This window comes from Strix uralensis, chromosome 25, assembly GCF_047716275.1.
Source record: "Strix uralensis isolate ZFMK-TIS-50842 chromosome 25, bStrUra1, whole genome shotgun sequence".
NCBI classification, from domain to species: Eukaryota; Metazoa; Chordata; class Aves; order Strigiformes; family Strigidae; genus Strix; species Strix uralensis.
This window is the reverse complement of record NC_133996.1, coordinates 7,262,724-7,282,234: the sequence shown is the minus strand read 5'-3', so window position 1 is coordinate 7,282,234 and position 19,511 is coordinate 7,262,724. Positions and strand designations below refer to the sequence as shown.

Here is a 19,511-nt window from a genome sequence, read left to right as displayed (position 1 = left end):
AGCAGAAAGCTGAGCCCAGATGCTTCAGGCCAGCACTGCCCAGCTTTGGTTTAGCACAAGGCAGCAGCAGTGCACCCAGGAGGGCTCAGCATCACTCCTCTGGAAGGGGAACAGGAACTTGGGCTCACCAGATTGGGAGACAGAGGTAGAACCTCTCCTCCTCTGCCACATTTAGGGCACTGTGTCCCCTCTCAGAAGTGTTCTGCTGTTAGGTGGAAGAGGGAGGGACATCAGTCATCAGGCAATAAGCCAGTGGCTTTGGACTTCAGCAAGCAGAGTGCTCGTTCCTGGCCGAGTGACCGCAAATGTATCCCAACTCTGCAGGGCAGATCTTCCGTCTGTGGCGGAGCTGTGTCTGTACGGCGTGTGAATTCCCACCGGCCCTGCGCCCCGGGTGTATGCAGACCTGGGATGGACCCTGTGGGGAGCCTTCGTAACCTGTGTTGCTGGTTACAAACGTCAGCAGCGTGGTAAGTCTGCAAAGCGTCAACACGAGAACCACACACACGCTGTCGGAGAGCAGCGGCGCGCCGGGTAGCCCAGCAGCTGAGCTCTGGCGGGCACAGCAGCGTGCAGCCGGGTCAGGTACAAGTGAGCTCCTTGTGCAGAGGTAAGAACAAGAACTGCAGTATCTCACCGACAACGTGTGAAGGAGGGGTAAAAAAACAGCAGGGAAGAAAAAGAAATGCTAAAAGGTTTGCAAAGCCAGCTCATGTCTTCGGGGACACTTGCTTTCCAACTGTTGCTGTAATGACTCATCTGCATTTTCTGCTCAGCTCTGGGCTCTCTGCCGGAGGAATCAGCACCTAGTAAAGAGACATCGATGCTTTCCTCTGGAAATACCATGGCTGAGGAATTACTGTCCAGGCCGGATCCACAGCTGGTGTCAGCCCAAACAGCTCCAGTGGCTGTAACGGGGCTCAGTGGGTTCATATTCAGCGCAGAGCTGACTCTCTGGGCTGCACTGCGGACTCTTTACTAACTTCTGTTGTTCTACAGGTGTTCCCACGTGGCTAACTACTTGTCTGCCTCTGTGTAGAAAACATGACAGCTATTCACCCTTGACAGCTTTTCTATCTACTTCTCAGCCCTCCCATTTTTCCCTTTCTCAACCAGTCTGTCCTTGCTCAGTTTCCTTCGCTGCAACGTACAGCGATTTGTTGGTGTAGAGCAGTCTGGGCAGTTAGGGCAAGTTACATAATAAATCCAAGCTACTTCCTCCTTTGTGGGTAATCTCTTTTTCTTTTGTTTGTTTTTTTTTGTTTGTTTTTTTTTTTTTCTATTTCAGGGTTTCTTACAGGATCAATCTTCGTTTTTAAGAAGATATCACATTTCCAGCTAAAGCATACTTTACTTGCTAGAAGCGGTGATGGAGGGTGGGAGGGTGAGCTCTGCTCTGTCACAGCCTCTCGCCCTCAGTGCTCCCACTTCTCCTTTGTACTGGGACGCTTCAGCTCCGTAACTTATCCGGACCTACTGAGAAAAGATACTCCGAGGACCACAGAGTCTTTGGATACCTCCGTAGATTGGGTACAGGATCTCAGCACCAGAAGCTGTACGTTGTGTATTAGTATCTCAGCACATACAAGAGTTTTACGCAGGCTGCTTAGCATCCCTCTGCTATTCACAGCTTTTGTTCCTGGAATAACCCCCACCAAGGCTGTGTAGCACACACATGTATAAACACACATAACTGCGATATTTGTCTTGAAAATAAAAGAGGCAAAGGCACGTTCAATTTTAAAACATACTGCAGCCTGGACAATTTCCCTTTAATGGTGGAAAACATTCCCTGATTTCTGCTAGGCAGCGATGTCCTGCTGTCCTTACACCGATGTAATAATGTCAGAAGCACCTTCACCCCGGGAAGAGAGGTAGGTGTGTACTGGATGCACGCATGCTTCCTAAACAGGGAAATTCAATCTGTCAAAAAAATTCAATAACAACCTTAACATTTAATTGTACCCTAGGGCCCAATAAAAATCAACAAGGATGGTAGTTGTTGATATTTCGTTAACCTTCTCATAAAAAGGTCTCCAAAAATAAGTAAGTTAGACTGGCTGGCTGTATGTACATGTGCAGTACGTACGGAGATCTGTAGGGAAAAATGTGTTTAAAACTTCAGATTGGATCCATATAGAAAATACTGAAGCACTGGCACAGAGCTTGGCCATTGTTAGGTAAAAGAAAACATCCTGTTTTGATTTATGCATGCAGCACTCAATTTAACAAGTGTAGCTACAGGCAATTGGAAAACAGTCAAAATGGTGAATTTGCTGCTTACACTCATTTATACTGTTTCCTGAAGACAATTTGCTGTTGCTTTTTGGCATGTTTAGTATTTTTTTAAACCACACAAAGGTTATGCCCAGTTCTCATAATTACACAGTGACTTTCTTGGTGTAGGTGCAGTTGGGCATTTGCCATGTGCTGTAGCATCCAGAGTTTTATTTCCTGGGGCTGCCTCCGTTACAGCAACTGCCGTGGGGTTTTAATGCTTCGGTGGCCCCTTTCATTAGCGTGGGGCTGGGTCTTTGTGGAGCTGCACTTAGTGAACGTATTAGATGGGGCTTAGGCAGGGGCAGAGTCTAATCAATAAACCAAATGCCAGTTGGAGTTACTCTGCTCGTCAGGATGGCGCCTGCAGTGAGACAATGTCCAGGCAATTAGTGTATTTGTTTTGTTTCTCTCATTATTAATTATCTACGTTACAGCCACACCTGGAAGCTTCTGGGTGCTGCACAGCCACCTAAGACAAGATGGTTTTTTGCCCTGAGAAATTTAAGTAGATTGAGAGCGTGGGGAAAAGCAGAGAACAGCATTTTCTGATCAGCAGCTGTCAGAATCCATGTCTAGCCAGGTGATGAAACAGAGGAACCACCCGAGCTCTCTACCTGAGCTGGTGGAGGAGCTCTGAAGCCATCAACTGCTAGGAAAATTCGCAGGCACATCTGCAGCTCAGGAGTTTTCCCTTGCTGGCTGGCATGGACAAAAAAAAATCCTTTATTGGCTCAATAGGTGAGTCAAGCGAGGGCTTGCCCCTTCGACTGTGAGGGATTCTGCTTGGGGTGGTGTTTGGGGCAGCAGGAGGGACTCCGGACCGGGTGGGATGAGCGTGCAGCCATCGTTACCAGCTGCAGACCGACACGCTGTGGGTGCGGGAGCCGCAGGGAGCCCCACACAGCAGCTCGGGGCTCGGCTCCAAACCCAGCTGGCACTGCTGGCTATTCCTGACACAGAAAGATGGGCAGCAAATAAATCACTCCATCGTTCCTGGAAGGACTTCAGTCTCTTCACAGTTCAGTTCCCTTTGACTACATAGATCAGAGGCCGCAGCAGCACCAGTTGTTTATTTCCAAAAGAATTCATGCCCAAGGAAGAGCTGCCATACGAGGAGGGTTTAAGAGTATTTTTCCTCTTGGACCTCCACGGACCACCAGCAGGGAGCTGCCAGCCATCCACTCTAGCTGAGACCACCACGCCAGCTCGTTTTCCTTCCACAGAGTGTGGGGCTGAGGCGTGAGGTGCCATTATTACCCCTCCACTTTCTGCCCTGAGCCTCTGCCTTGGAATTGTGCTCTTTAATAGCAGACACAGTGTGTTTTGGCCCTTAACGGCGCCCAAGACCCAAACTCACAGCATTTTGTGTCCCAAACCAAAAACCCAGGACATCTGCCTGACAGAAAGCGCAGGTTGGCCTGAACACCCCAACGTCCCCAGGGCGTATGCGCACCCCTGTCCCCACAGAGCGTGGGGAGCACCCCGGCCGCTCCACCCCGAGGGACCGATCCCCGCGGCCGAGGGCTCTGGGAGGAGCCGGCGGGGCCTCACACCACCCCCGCAGCCCCCAGGCTCGTTAGAGCCCGCGCTGTGCGGGGCGAAGGGGGAGATGAAACGAGGGGGAAGAAGATGGTTCCCGCCCGGCCGCCCCCTTCCCCTCTCGCCGCGCCACGTGACCACACACCCCCCCCCCCCCGCAGCGGGCAGCTCTCGCGAGCCGGTGACGTCATCGCCGCGCGCCGGCGCGTGCGCGGGAGGCGGCGGCGACGCTTCGCTGTGTCACGGCGCGGCCTGAGGGGACGGCGGCGCGCGGCCGGCCATGGAGTATCTCATCGGCATCCAGGGCCCCGACTACGTCCTGGTGGCCGCCGACACGGTGGCGGCCTCCAGCATCGTCCAGATGAAGCACGGTGAGAGGCGAGCCCCGCCGCTGCGCTGGGGGGACCCTTAGCTCTGCCCTCCCCGCGACGGGCCCGGCGCTCTCGGGCTCCAGTCGTGAGCAGACCGGGAGTGAGCTCTGTGTATGTGCTGAGGGTGCTCTGAGGCTGCGGTTGAGGAAAGGCTGTTAAAATAAGCAGGTGTGGGTGAAGTTAAATGCTGCTGAATGACCCAGTTGAGGCTTTATTCATTATAGAGGCAGCTGGCCCGTCTCTGTCGCTCAGAGCGACCCTGGGTGTCAAAGGGCCGGTTGCTGAGAGTAAAGTTTCCAAACCTAAGCCAGTGTGACGGCACTGTGTTGGGTTGTCAGCTTAATTTACCGGTTCAGGCAAGCGTTGGCTTGTTAACCCAAACCTTGCGCTGTACCACAACATCTATGTGTTAAAAAACTGCACAGGGGTAACAGCGGGTGAGATTAAATGCTTGGTTGTGTCTGATTCCCTGCTAAAATGTAATTAATGGAAAAAAGGAAATACTGGAAGTAAAAGCATAGTGAAATTTGTAGCATATGAGCCAAACTGTAGTATGTTTTTGGTTACTTTATGCAGTAAAACATCTGGGGGATTATTCAGCCTTTGAAACTCTCCAAAATTAATTTTTCTGCCTACAGTTGCAACAACCTAGACTGAAGCTTGTTTACAAGGTGTTGACTAGAAACTTGTTTACTAGGTGTAGTGATCTTTCTAATCGAAATACTGTGGTTTAGAAGCTCTTATTTTTTAGACTGTAGATTGTAGTATAGATAAGCATTCCATAAAATCATGGATGTTGCAGCTAGCAGTGCTTTTACCTGAAATATTTCATTCAGGTCTGTAAAAGTCAGTTGGAGTAGTGTTAGAAGGCTGTGAAAGGTGGTGGCACATACAAAACACAAATATAATCACTTTAAACAACGTTTTGTAAGTTAATGTTGCTTCCAAGTAGGTTTATATATAAACTTTAAGGGAAATATACTTAAAATACAGGATTTATTTGTCTTTGGGGGGAAAAAACACCACAAATTTTAGGTATTTGTTTATAATATTAGAATTTACTAATACCTGCTTTAATTTGTAAATGGATTGTAAGGGCTGCAGTGTCCTTTCCTGAACTCTCAGGACCTGCAGCTTCTGTGCAGCTGCTGGATGCTTTTAAAACTCTTGAAATTGTATTGGAGGATTGTGACATTTCATAGCTGTCTTGCAGCAGAGATCATTCAGCAGCATTTAGTAAACTGAGAGTGGTGTTCAGAGGTGGAGATCTAGTGTTGTTCCTGCCTTCAGTACAGAGAAGTGGTCTTCCTGTCACACCAACAGCTACTTGAATTTTTCTCGGATATCTGAGTGCCAGTCTGCTCTAGTTAGAAGAGGCTGCAGTGTTAGAGTGAGCATAGAATTGTCCTCAGTGTGGTCGTCATGACGACTTGGATTCCCTCAAATACACACAGACAACTTTTTTAAACTGCAGTTATGAGCAAAAGTGTAGCTCGCTGTTCCTTAGTTTCCATGTATATCAGTGAACCATTTTATAATTTATAATCAATACTTAATTTATTATTTTTTTTTTTTTACAAAAAATGATGACAAGCAAAACCCTCTTTCTGAAAAAGTGCAACTTGCCTAAAATGCTGATTTTTGAGACAGTGCTGGATATCAGGAAGAGGAGATCATTTGACAAGGACTTTGGTTCTGGATTTCCTAAGATTGCTTTTGTTCAATGTGTTGATATTTCAGCTTTATACTAAAGGATTTGCTTCTGATGCGGTATATTTAGATAAAAGAGAATGGTCACTGGGTAGAATTCTTATTCCCAAACCCAGGAACCACCAGGTGTGATGTTAAACTTTGTCTGAACACAATATTCTGTGTGGAGTTTTAGTCTTTGCTTCTATGCGAGAAAGACCATGTGTTTTTGAAATGCCTCCGTGCCTGAAGGAAACACTCTGTGCACTCTGGCCTTGTTTCTCTTGGTGATGGGTTTAACAAGTCTTGTGTACTGTGCCATCAGCTGTGGGAAGCTGAGTGTTAGCGTTTGCTCAGGAACACTTTTTTGGTAGTTATCCAAGTCTCTTACTTTCTTGTGTCTGAAAGAAGTCATGATGTATTATGATATTGACAAAATAATTTATTCTCTCATGATTGTGGCTCTAAATGTTGTTTTTCTTTGCCTAGACCATGACAAAATGTTTAAGATGAGTGAAAAGATCTTACTCCTCTGTGTTGGGGAGGCTGGAGACACTGTACAGTTTGCAGAATACATCCAGAAAAATGTTCAGCTCTACAAAATGAGAAATGGTGAGTGAAGGAGAACAGTTACTCACTGAGGGTTTGGAAGCAGAGTTAACGATAGGTGCAGTTTACAGTGGAATATTGGTGGAAAGTGCTGTTCTCAAAGCTTCTCTAGCTTTAAGGATTTCTGCATTATTAGTCTCAAGGTGGTGATGAAGGCAGGAGGAAGAAATTGCGATTGGATCATATAGTATAAACCAAGAGGTTTATCCAAAGCTCAGCAACTTATTTGTAATGGAAATGACACAATAACAGGTTTGTTAGTAAAATATTTCTCTTAATATGTTCATTGCGTGACAACTGTTATCAGTTTTCCTGGTATACTGGACTGAAAAATTCAGGCTACGTGCCCGTAGTATTTTAATTTTTTGAAGCTATGTATTTTAATGGTCTCTACAGAGATGAGCTACCTGGATTTTGAGGGCCCTTTTCATGCTTGTACCTTTCAGAATAAACCCGAATTAGACAAACGGCGTAACATTTTGTCACTAAAGAATACCTTGTTATTTCAAAATAAGAATGGAAAGTCAGGAAGTGAAACGTGAATATGGATTTGTATTGTTATCAAATACACACATTTCTTCTCCAGGTTATGAATTGTCTCCTACTGCAGCTGCAAACTTTACACGACGAAACCTAGCTGACTATCTTCGGAGTCGAGTGAGTAATAGCTAAAAAATTTTTGGCAAAGGTTTACAGGGGAAAATTTCCATTTTCGATTAATGGAGTCCGATGACAACGGTGGCAGCTTCTGTTTTTAGTCATGAGCTCACTTTGCTGAGAGGATATTTTATTAAAATGTAACTTGATTTGCTTATTTAAAAAACATCACATCATTTATCAATAACTGATACAACTACAGTCTTAAAATTCCGGCCTTGGGCCCAATAAACATTTTGTCACAAATGCTGCAGACAGCTAAGTGAATTAAGCCTCTTTAACATCGAGATAAGGTTGTCAGTTTTCATGCAAATGTACTGAATCCGTTTAATCTTCTTGGAAAATTATTTAATAGAGCAAAGCTGTTTGATGTACTTAGCAAAACAAGTCCCTCTTGTAAACAGCAACATGAGGCTTTCAGTAAATATCAAGTCCAAGTTGGAGCTGTATTTTCAAGTTACTAAACTGTAATTGCTGGTTTTTCTCACAGTAATTTTTTTCAAAGTATGAAAAAATGTCATGAAGGGGCAAATGGGCTTTTAAAGATCCAAGGTTAGGAAGCATTTTGTTAGCATTCTTCTCAACGTGAAAGAAAACAATAAGCAATAGGGTGTTGAGAATTAAGTTGAACAACTCTGTCAGGGATAGGGCATGGGATAAATTGTGTTGCTATTCTAACAGCATACCGCCCAGACCTGAAATGATGTTTTATTGTAGCAAATAAAGGCCAGTATTAACGTCAGAGCTGTATTGTTGAGAATTATACATGTGTGGAGTGAGGCCCAGACCTTTCTTCAAGAAGTCACCTGCGGAAACAACCCGAGATGGTTGCTCTCATTTCTGACACGGATGCCAGCCGAAGGTGGCAGGTTTTCTGGTTACTAAAGTTAGAGTGAGTCAGAACTGAGTGCAGAGTCCTGCCTCGGTCTCATACAGGACACGCTGCTCTTCTGGTTTAAACGACTTCAACTACATGGATTAAGCGTGGTTGGTAGGTGATGACTGGCAGTGATGCTGTTTGCTTTAGCTTTTGCTCAGGTGGGGTTTGGAAGGTCTGTGTGTGTTTTGTGGAACTCTGTGCAGCTTTTGGGGTTGATGTGAAGGAATAGTCCTGCTTGGTGCCTGGCCCAGACAGCTGCCAGCTGCCTGGTGCTGGTGGCTTGTCTCAAGGGCATCTGAGCTGCACAGATGGCGTAGGTGAGGCTGACGCTGAATGTCCTGCCAACCTAAGCAGAAGCAGCCATTTCTTACATACGATTTAAAGTACCACTAACGGGAGTAATTTAACAGGCTTTTTGGTGAACTTGGCCACCAGGTTGTGGCATTGATGTGGCACTGTCGTCTTCCTCTGTGCCGTGTCCCTTGAGGCCTGATCCTCCCTGTGCCTCCCCTCCTTCCTGAGCCCATGCCTGTCTTCCAACTCACCTGCTCCAGATGGGCAGCACAGTGGGAGGACACTGGCAAAGGCAGATGTGTTTATTTACTGGAGACAAAATGCTGTGCTGTTGCAGATGGCGATGCCCTGGAGCAAGTGGTGCACTCTGACACTACTGTCACACTACAGTGATCTCTGTACTGTAGGGAGAACTCTTTTTCTTTAAACATAGCACTTAATGATCTGTTTGTGGGATTTAGAATTTGATGACACAAACCTTGCCATCAGAATTTTTTTTCCTGTGAATTTTGTTACGTTTTTATCATCATTTGTAGGATACCAGAAGGATTATCACTAGCTCTCTGTATTTAAATTGCATCTAGGATTCCTGGAGGCTAATAATTTAATTATGTGGATGATAAAAATTAAAAATGAAAAGGTAAAACATGCCACCACCTCCTGTTAGGAGCAGGAAAATAGTTTAGAAGTAAAAAGTTTGGTGGGGGAAAAGGTAGTTGGTGTTGCCACTCACCGTGTGACGCTGCGTCTGTTCTGGAAGGCCAGAAGGACAGTGAAGGGAAGTGGCTGACACCGAAACAGTAGTTTTTCAGGCATTATAGTGTTGTCGTGGCCCAGCCCAAGATAGAAGTTGGTCTGTGTTGTTAATCACCACCTGGGTTCCTCCCTGTGTTACCTAGTCTGATCTCATTTATGAACCTTGTGGCTGATTAGTCCGGGTTCCTGATACCTTGGGGACGGCTGTCTTGTGAGGCAGCACCCTGAAGTCGTTCTTTTCGTGGAAAGTATCAAGTGTAATGACAGTGGGCTTGTAACTTAAGGCCATTACATTACTGTGCTCTTCTTTTACTGAATAGTCAACATGTGGCTTGTCATGACATTTCTCTTTTCAAAACATGGGGTTTATGCTCCAGAGGAGGATCTGAAAAGGATCTTTATTGGTTTCCATTTATACGTTGCGATTGAGGCAAACCCAGAAACTGCTTTGGAGCCGACTGGCTTCCGCGTAGGTGAGTGGTGCTGTAGTTCCTCCTCCTCTGTTACCTGCTCCAGCATCTCGCTCGATTCACCTGCTGAATCAAGTGCTGGGTTTAGTCCATTTAAAATATGATGAAGTTCAGTTTCTTCTTGTGATGTTATGTTTAATTATAGGTGGCAGGGTCTGGCCTGAGTCCAAAGGAAGACTGTCAGTTCCTCTCTCCTTGTCCGCGCTCGGCAGGATGCTTCCTCGCGCCCACCTTTCCCCCTTGCTGTGACTTTGGCTTCCGCCAGATGTCACACGGCTGCTCGTCACCGCCCAGCCTCCCGCTGCCGATCTTGTTGGTTTAGTGTATTTATCACAACTGTTCTCTTCAGCTGTAAATTCTGAAGAATTTCACACATCTCTTAATTGCTGTAGTTATTTTAAACCAAACAGCATAAAGTGCAAAGCTACTTGGGATGAGAAATACTGCCTCTAATAGGAAGGTTAAGTTTGGAAAAAGTCTAATCTATCCTGGAGTGTCGGTCATCCACTCGTTTGGTAGCCCTTTAATCACACCAGTCTTCCAAAGAGTTTAGAAGTGTTGGCATGGGTTTGGTTCCAAAAGCCAAGGCTGCCTTTGGAATTGAGATGTACAGGGAGTACCAGGCCCAGCAAAGAGATGTTAGCCCCGCTAAGACAGCACTAAGAGGTGCAGCCTGCAAATTTCGTTTGTAATCCTGAAAGTAGTAAATAGATTATGTATATTTTCTAATGTTTAAATCCCACCTTTCTCAAATAATAAGAAGGCAACATGGGGGACACTTTATTTACATTTGAATTCTAAGAAGTTGTCTCATAGACCATTAGCAGGAGAACTTAGAACCGAAAAACAGCTTACAGATTTGTTTAAGTCTGTATAACACCATTTATTTATGGTTGAGTATCTCGCATATGCCAATGTTGGTAATTCAAAGTCACACAATAATTTGAGTGATCTTGTGTCATGGCTCTTAAATATCAACTTGTGTGATGTTTCAGAATAAATAAATGATGAAATACAGACTAATTAAACGAATACAGCTGCCTGGTAACTTGTTTCCAAATATTCTTGAATGCTTTGAAGATTAAATCACACAATTTACAGTGATATGTTTGATACATAGCTGTAGCCTGCTTTATTCTTTCTTACTATGTGCTGAAAGTAAAAATTATAGTATCCTGTGGATTATTTTTTTTTTGAGTGCAAATTCACAGTGCTTAGTGTCAAAATTAACTTTTTCCTATAATAAAGTTAATGTTTTGGCTTTAGGGTGAAATTGTGTTTGCTTGTTCTAATCAATTGTTAGTTGCATCATCCTTTTTCTTCTTATTTTGTTGCTTTGTTGTTCTAGGCTTTCCAACATTTTAAGAGGTATCCTGTTAGTATGATTCATTTAATAAGAAACATTATGTAAATATGAAAATACTGGAAGTATATAAGAGATGTTTTAAAAGAATGTATACCATTCCAAAATTTTCTTCTGAGCCTACATTTAAAAATAATACAGTGCACGCATGTTTCAGGATCTTATAAAGTGCACATCTTGGAAGAAGATGTATAGGGACATCTGCTTTATTCGTTACGGTGGAACACGAACTGTTCTAAACCTGTGCTAAACCTGAAACATGAAGGAAATGGCTGAGGAATTGCTAAGCTTGCAAGTACAGCCCAGTAAAAAGGCATGGTTACATTAATGCGGTTACACGGTCTTTTTGGGTAAGATGTAGCCATTTCTCAATCTTATTTGCTAGGCCTTTGCTGAAGTCGTAAGCGAGAATCAGAGAAGACAGCAGCTAAAGCAGACTAAGTTTAAGAAGACTGTTTCCAACCAAACAAAAAAGCTACTGCTAACGTGATGTTGCAGTATTTTAGTGGTCAGTTTTGAATAGAAACAAACCAATTCCTTAGATCTTCTTCATTCCCTTGGTCAAGTTAGCCTAATATTAAAGATTAAACTTGGTATGTGCAATAAAAATCTAACTGCCAATTAACAAGACAGCGTAACGCTGTATATAACTGTTTGCACTCTGTGTAAGCTTTCATATGTGCTGGAATGGTCTATGGTTAACAGTAGTGGGACTGAGAAAAGAGCATGCTAAATTAACAAAGAAGTTCTTATAAACGGCAAAATGTTCACATTGTGCTCAGATGTTGACAGTAAAAATCTGCAAGTTTTATGTTGAGATGAAAGAATCTGGTGTGAAAACATAATTAAAGTTTTCTGAAGTTTGAATGTGCCGTGAAAGCTTTCTTAAAAAAACCCCACACTAGTTTTCAGGAGAATCAGAGTTTTATGTTTTTATTTGCTTGTGCATTCCATGTTACCAAAAGACCCAAGCGTTTTTAGATGGAGACCCGTAATCTCCTGCAGACAGCATTGATGTAGTTGCTAGTAGCGTTTTATGGCAAAGAATTGTGAAACCAGCTATGTTGCTGTTCTGTAGGTGGCATGGGGAATTAAAGATTCAAAGATCTGGGTGTGGCTGCTCTAATGAAAACACCGTTTGTGTCTGCAGACCCCTTACCACGTCAACCTTCTCCTGGCTGGCTACGACGACCACGAAGGTCCTGCCCTGTATTACATGGATTACCTTGCGGCCCTGGCTAAAGCTCCTTTTGCAGCACACGGCTACGGTGCATTCCTGACCCTCAGCATCCTTGACCGCTATTACAAGCCAAGTAAGTGGAGTCTATGGAGAAGAAATTTCTCCTGTTACCGATTAATAAATTAAAGGCTTAAACTGAGCGATTGACATTTGCTGAGTCAGCTGGTCCAACACAATTGCTGTGATGCTACAGATTTGAGTTTGACTTTTTGTTAGAAGGCAGTCTTCAAAGCTGCATTTATTCTGGTTTTGCTGCAAGGGTAATATGAAACTAGTCAGCTCCTTAAAGTGTGTTTTCCTGTTTGAAGCATAACCGACTGTAAGTGAAGGAAGTTTCAATGTATTCTAAAACATGACTAGACTTTCCTGGACCATTAACTGCTAGTAGTCTGTTTTTAATAAATGACATTTTGATAACTTTATCTTCTACTTGCTTGTCTGTCGGCTATGACATGCGCGCTTTCCCAGAGCATTCAATCTTCAGAGGGCAGTCCCAGGTCCTACTCCTCCGTATCTCGGATTGGCTTTGTGTGTGATACACTGAAAACATAAAAGTGAGAAGATATTCCTAGCAAGATTATTTTCAGCACTCTGAAGTGGTGGTGATGAAGATTGGTTGGTTTGGTTTTATGCACGTGGTAGCTGTTGATCATAATTCTTGTACGTGTCTGTACGTGTCTTAAAGTTTTAATTTTAGAATCATAATCCAGTTCTTACGCTGCCAAGGAGTAAACATGGCCCCATCCCCACTTTACAGACGAGGAAATACACAGAGCTTGGACAATTGTTAATCTGACATCTTTGGCTTTAGCTACAAAACTACTTCACTCCTGTGTGCAAAGCTGGGTTTAATCTCATAGCAGAGATGTTCGCTTGATAATCCTTTCATCTGTCTCCTGCAAGAAGTGTGGCTGTAAGCTGATGGCCTTGTTCTAATGAGGCTTCTGCCTGAACAGTGGATGCAGGTCTGGAACAAACTCTAGAAACCAGTCTTGACATCCACAGAGCTTGGTTGTTTTCTAGTCATGTGCCTTGAAAATTATACTGCTCCATCTTCACCGTTCCTTGTGAAAAGAGAAAAATAGTGAGCTACAATACGTTGTCATGGCTTGTCATCTCTATGGAGTGCCGGATTTTATCCTAATGTGTGAGAATAGCAGGGGCATCACACACGTGCCTTTCTCATTATTAAAACTAATACCCAGCAGGGAACGCAGCACTAAAACCAACCTCCGCCTACTGTCACTGACTTGCAGCCGGCTGTGGACAGATGGAGCTGATTTAAAACTCTAATAAACTCGAGGAGAGAGAGACGGCTGGACTTTCCGAAGCCCGGTCCCTGGCCATGGGAGGCAAAATTCCGTCATGCTTCCCATTCAGTGTAACAAATCGATTCTCAATGGCTTGTTGCAGTGTGAGCGCTTCGGTGCAGGGCGTCCTCAGTACATCTGGAAAGTGTTTTCTGTGAGCTGGGAAGGAGAGTTTTTGGTGCTCAGCTGAAAAGTTGTTTAAATTTAATAAAGTTTCTGTTGAGAGAGATGGCCTCTAATTAAATCAATCTGTGGATATTTTCTCTTTCAGGTATCACACGTGAGGAAGCTGTGGAGCTCCTAAAAAAATGTCTAGAGGAGGTGAGTTGCCAAACTTATGCCCTTATGATTTTGAGAAAGGAGCGTTTGTTTACATTCATTTGCTGCTATTTTCCTGTTCCTCTTGTCGCATTTTTTTGCTGTCTTTGCCAGAAGGGGTAATAAATGTACGTTGGCCAGATGTGGAATAGCTACTGATGAAAAGGATTTGTGGGCACTTGCATTGTCTTAGCATGGTTCATGTCATCCAGAATGTAAACTTGAGGCTTAATTGCTTTTCTTTACTTCTGCTTCTTCCATGCTTAGCATAATACTGATACAGACAGTCTTTGACTTCTTCCTTTTATGTTTCTTCTGAACACAGTGCAAGCATCCTTCTGTTACTTGCATTACACTTAACTAGTACATACTCCTGAGTGTACTTCTCTCCCAGTTTGTGAAGTGATATCTGACTGAGGTAAAGATTTGAACTTGAAGTTCACGATCAGTTTTAGCATAAACATAACCATTCAGGCTCCAAGGCTTTTATTGTAGGAAAATATTCTTTATCCTTGTCTTTAAGAGATTGAATTGAATGTAACTGGGAAGAAACATCTGGGGAGACATCAGGAAGAAGTACCCTAAAGTGGTTGTGTTTGAAGTATCTTTTCAGGACAGGCACTTTGTGCCCTAAGTTGTAGCCCACTCCGGTCTTCCTGCTCAAATGTCGTCCTTCCTAACAGGCTTCTGTATTTTGCATCTCTAGTCTAGGCTTGTGTAACATGGATAGGCTTGTAACAGAGAACGAACTCACACTAATTGATTCCTGAGCAGGAAAAAAACCACTCTGGTTCGTAATGTTTCAGGTCACTGGAACCAGGATGGAAATTTTGATGTCCAACAGCATATCCCTTAAATGATGCTCATCTCTTTTATTTAAGCTTTGAATGACTCTCATCTCTTTTGTCTCTGTCTTTTGTTGAACAGCTTCAGAAACGCTTCATCCTAAATCTGACTTCTTTCAATGCCCGGTTCATTGACAAAGATGGCATCCATGAAGTGGACAATATACCCCTTCCAAAAGCGATGTCCTAACCCCTGAGATCTTTCTGCAGCAGTTGTCTTTTTTTGTTCACTTTTGGTTTTTTCTATTAATTTGAAGCACACGAGTCATGTACTGCACTGGGAGACCGAATAAAGATTGACATTTATATAGCCAGTTTTATCTTTTTATTCCACTGATCCTTCCTGAGAGTATTTAAGTAAATTGTTCCACAGTGAAGGTGAAACTTGATTTACTGTTAATGGGTGCACATTCGGGTTACTTCACCTTCTTTCCTCTTCTGAGATTTTACTCCCTGCCACCCCCCAAGTCTTCTTATGTATGGAAAAACTGGTGCTATATTTTCTAGATGACAATGTGCCGTCATGTACTCTCACAGTTAAAGCTCAACAAACACTGGGCAAGTGTTTCATGCGAAACATACAGCATCTGCTTTATTTTTCTGAAGATGTTATCACTGTTTGCTTTAAAACAATAATAATCAGGTTTTCAAAGACTTAATTTGCTTTTGTTACACTTTGTTTCAATCTAATCCAAGTGAAAGGTGAAAGAAAAAGATAGTAGAATAGATTTTAAAGTGCTAGTGTCACTTTTAACTTGCCTGGCCATGGTTCTGTTACTGGGAAGGAATATTCTCCTGCTGGCACAGTAGGCTCATAACTACATTAAGTATTTTAAATACAAACTGGTGTATCAATCGCATAATTTTTCTTAACTGATGTGTCTGTACATTTAGAAGTACATGAAAGCAGTTCAATGAGAAATAAAACTGCAGCACTTTTGTAAATCTTCGAATTACCCTCAACTAGCTAGAGCTTTGTTTCCATGAGAATAATCATGGATCTGTCTAGGCTCTAGATGATGCTTCCGTATAAAAGCTCCATTCACAGGACAGCCTCAGATAATTATCATGTGGCTGATACTTTCAGTGTGCCCAGAAGTGATTCGTCTGAGAATTAATTTTTCATTGAGCCTGCTTCCCTGCTTGAATTTGCATTGAATGAGTTAACCACTTAAAACGCTCTGTTTGGGTGCGTATTTTATGTTTGAATAAGCTTGGAAAAAGAATCTTGGAACTAGAAGGATGCACAGGATTGTGTGCAGACTGTTACTTGTCCAACATGGTGTAACACCCAGGTTTGCACTTGGGAAAGGTAAGTGTCTTTATTTGTGAAAGCTTTTTTAGTCTTGCCTCAGCAGCGTGTTAGAGAATGTTGGTCTCTTCCCCAAAAAGTTTAAGTTAGTCTTAAAGACCAAGTATTCCCATCTTAGTGAACAGGAGAACTGGATTAGAGACTGAGACTTGCTTTATGTCACAGAAGAAATGTGCAGCTCCAGTGCCTTAACTCATTCTGCCTCTTAAGACTGCCCTTCCTTAAATCTAATTCTTAACTGAGGTCCCATCAGGCTTTGTAGTTTAATTCTTTCCAGAATGAGTTTAATTATCAGCTGGTTTTGTTGCAGTCATGGCTGCAGTGGCTTTTATTTAAGACCTATGGCATATAACTGAAACATTTTGCTAAAATTTACTTTGTGTCTTTTAAAAACTTTTTCAAACTTCTTTACACTAAGAAGTCCCCAGCCTGATGATTTTCTCTTGGCAAGTCACATTTAACATGAGCAGAGTCTGAGTGTTCTAGTTCTGCAGTTGAAATCTCACCCCTTCATGTTGCATTAATGTATTCATTTAGCTTAATATGCAGCATCTCTAATTTATTTTACCACTGATGTTGAATGTTTTTGCAGGTTTCTTGTCTCTCTTTTCAAAGTCGTCATGCAGAGTGGCTGAGCTGATGTGCTATTTTTGTCACTGCATATCAAAGTAATAATGTGGCTCCTTATTGGAGGTATTCGTTATTTCAGACTCCAGAACTGGGGTGTGGTGCCATTAGATTATGTGAGTCTGGCAGAGAATCTGCCTGGAGTTTTTATTGGCACCTATTTGCATGCAGGTGATTAATAAACATAAAACAATTATTCCCTTGCAACCCTTGTTGGATTCGGGTTGGAGTGGAACATATGTTTCGCCTGAGGGCAGGGCCCAGGATCTGAATCCCCCATTGAGTGAAAGATAGAAGGGGTTGCATCAGAAGCCAACAGAGCAGCAACCTCTAGGAATGACTAAATACAGACTTTTAGTTCAAACCAGTAGAACAAAAGAATTGGCCCACAATGAGATTGGACTCTAATGAAGTAGATTCTTTTGAGGACTTTCCAAGAATTTATACATTTTAAGGAAAGGTGTGATACTTTTGCTGTATAACTTTGGATTGTTTTAAAGCTCTACAGTGTTGATCTTTAAATTCAGAAACATTCAGCTTTTATTTTTGACTATTAGTCATGGAATCTCTTTGAAAAAATCAATGGTTTAAGTTTTCCATTTGCATTACTTAAGGAGAAGAAAACTTCTTACCTGCTTCAATTTTAGCCCTAAAGCTTTTGAAAACCATATATTGCCTAGAATCCACGAATCCCTTTTGGAAAGAATTCACCTTTCCGTGTGAAAAGCATCTGTATTTATCGTGACAGGCCTCTCTTTCATAAGAAATCTCTGAAATAATTGAGCACTGCAAGGAAGTACTGCTTTCTACTAATAAGTTTTTTGGTTCTTCATATTATAGAAAATTAATGTTGTAAACCAAGGTGATGTATTCCTAGGGCATTGTAGCCACAGTGAGCTGTTCTGCTTTGCTTTGGCTGGTAATTCTGACCATATGTCTTGCTACCAAAGCCTCAGGGCCTAAAGAGTTAACAAGGCACTTTTTCTCCTTTTAGGTTTCCTGTTTAAAGATGGGCTCTTCCTGAGCACTGTTGGTGTAACAGATCATTGCACCAGCTCATCTCTTCAAGAGCTCTAAGATCGGTTTACAAGGGAACTGAGCCTCTGTGCCTTAGGCCACGTTATGTTGGGAGTGCTTTGCTGAAAGAAGTATGTGAGTGTAGGTGCAGGGCTCCTAGGTCTGTCTTGGTGTTAATTATACCTTTTCATGGAAGAAAATCTGCATTCCGTTGTAGACCTTCATGCATACTAGAAACATTGGCAGAGAGGAGGTTGTCAGTACTCAGCTGGCTGGCATAGTTGTACTTAGCACAAGTTTGTAATGTTCTGCAGTCCTAAAAGTGACTAGGTGACTCAAAGTCATCTTGAGTGATGAAGCTTCTCCCTGCATGGGATGGCAAGTGACAGCCGAGCACAGACATGCAATTAAAAATTGAAAAGGCTGAAAGGTAAAATTACCTCCCCTATTGCTGTGTTCAGCCTCTGCGTGGAACTACTGGTGGGGGAGAGCGCCCCAAGTTGATTCACTTACATGTTTCCCCAAGATTTCTCCAGTCCAAGAAATCCATGACCCCGTTCAGTTAAATAAACCAAGAGACGCCTCAGCTATGGTAGGTGAAAAGCCTCGGGCAGGGACTGGTTTTTCAGTGTAAACCTGACATGTTTGGAGAAATCCTATAGAGTATTCTCAGCGGTCTTTGAGTTTGGCTTCTGTTCATGGTGAAGTGATGAAACAGTCGCTGGCAGAAACTTTGTTTGCAACAAAATGGAGCTGACACTTTTCAGAGTGAAGATGGAGGAGCAGAGGGGAGAGATCCGGCCAAACTCTCCCAAGGATGTGTTTGCGTTTGCTCCTGTCTCTGGTTTTGACAGTAGGTTCCTACAAGAAGTGTTGGCCGTTGCCAGGGCTGACATTATGGATTATGTTCATGGTGCTTAGGATTGGGTTGATTCCGTTTTCCAGTCTGAAGCAGGGACAGAATATTCCATTTGTATAAAATAGCTTGACATTTAAGGAAGGAAAAACCTCTGACTTTGCTACCTGTGAAGCACTGTACATATTGTCTGTAAAGAAAAATAAATTTATCCTACCTGTAAAAAGTTTATCCTTCAGGCCATTTTTAATTCTCTTTCTTTAATGGTTTAACCTTATACAGAGTTTCCATGGGTTGTTATCAGTCTGCCATCAACAGTAATTAAGTGCAGGAAATTTTCATGTGAGCACTGATCAAACTAAACAGACATAAGTTGTTTTAACAGATTTTTAAAAAAGCAAAATGGAAATGGTGGAATTAAAATAGGCAACTTCTCTGTTTTCCATGCTCTTGACTGTGTTGGTTTGTGTACTGAGTTGCTGAGGACTATGTTAAAAAATAAGTTACTTGTCTTGAAAATGTAAAGTGACAGTTTAAGTGTTTTGTTTCTGTGCTAATGTGCAATTAGGTAGTTATCCAATAAGCTTGTTCATGTAGTCTAACTCAAGACAGCTGTGGAAGGAAGAGAGAAAACCCTTTACTGTTGAGGAACGGTGAGAGGGAAAAGGATGGTTAAAAGATCTGTTTCAGAATTCCCAGTATGTTGTTCTTCCTTCTGTAATATGGTAGAGCATTAAAGGTTAGCCAGACTTGTGAAAAATTAAATTCTGCTGATGAGATCTACAGAGGTGAAACTAAAATGTGGGTAGATCTGAATGCCAGCAAATATAGTATAAGTTTGGATCTATAAATTAAGGCAACCATACAAGGTGGGACCAACCTAATAATCTCATTGTCTGAAGCGGTGACTTGGCTAGTGTGTTTTGATTTGGGTAAAGTATCTTTTACTTAGTAGAGGCTTCCTTGATGTTGTCCAATATTTCTAGTGTTCATGCACAAATATGAAAATAGTGCATCTCCTTTAGTTAATTTACAGAAGACAAAGCAGACTCCATCACATTTTGTGTCAGTATTTTTA

At 42.7% G+C, this 19,511-nt stretch overlaps 1 protein-coding gene across 1 annotated transcript; it reads left to right on the top strand.

Moving 5' to 3' along the window:
- The first annotated feature begins 4,034 nt into the window (after window positions 1-4,034).
- PSMB2 (proteasome 20S subunit beta 2) lies at window positions 4,035-14,935 on the top strand. Its single transcript, XM_074894288.1, has 6 exons — window positions 4,035-4,190; window positions 6,369-6,491; window positions 7,075-7,145; window positions 12,059-12,221; window positions 13,730-13,779; window positions 14,704-14,935. Exons 1-6 carry the CDS (start codon window positions 4,100-4,102, stop codon window positions 14,809-14,811), a joined length of 606 nt encoding a protein of 201 aa, XP_074750389.1. The 5' UTR covers window positions 4,035-4,099; the 3' UTR covers window positions 14,812-14,935.
- Window positions 14,936-19,511: the final 4,576 nt, after the last annotated feature.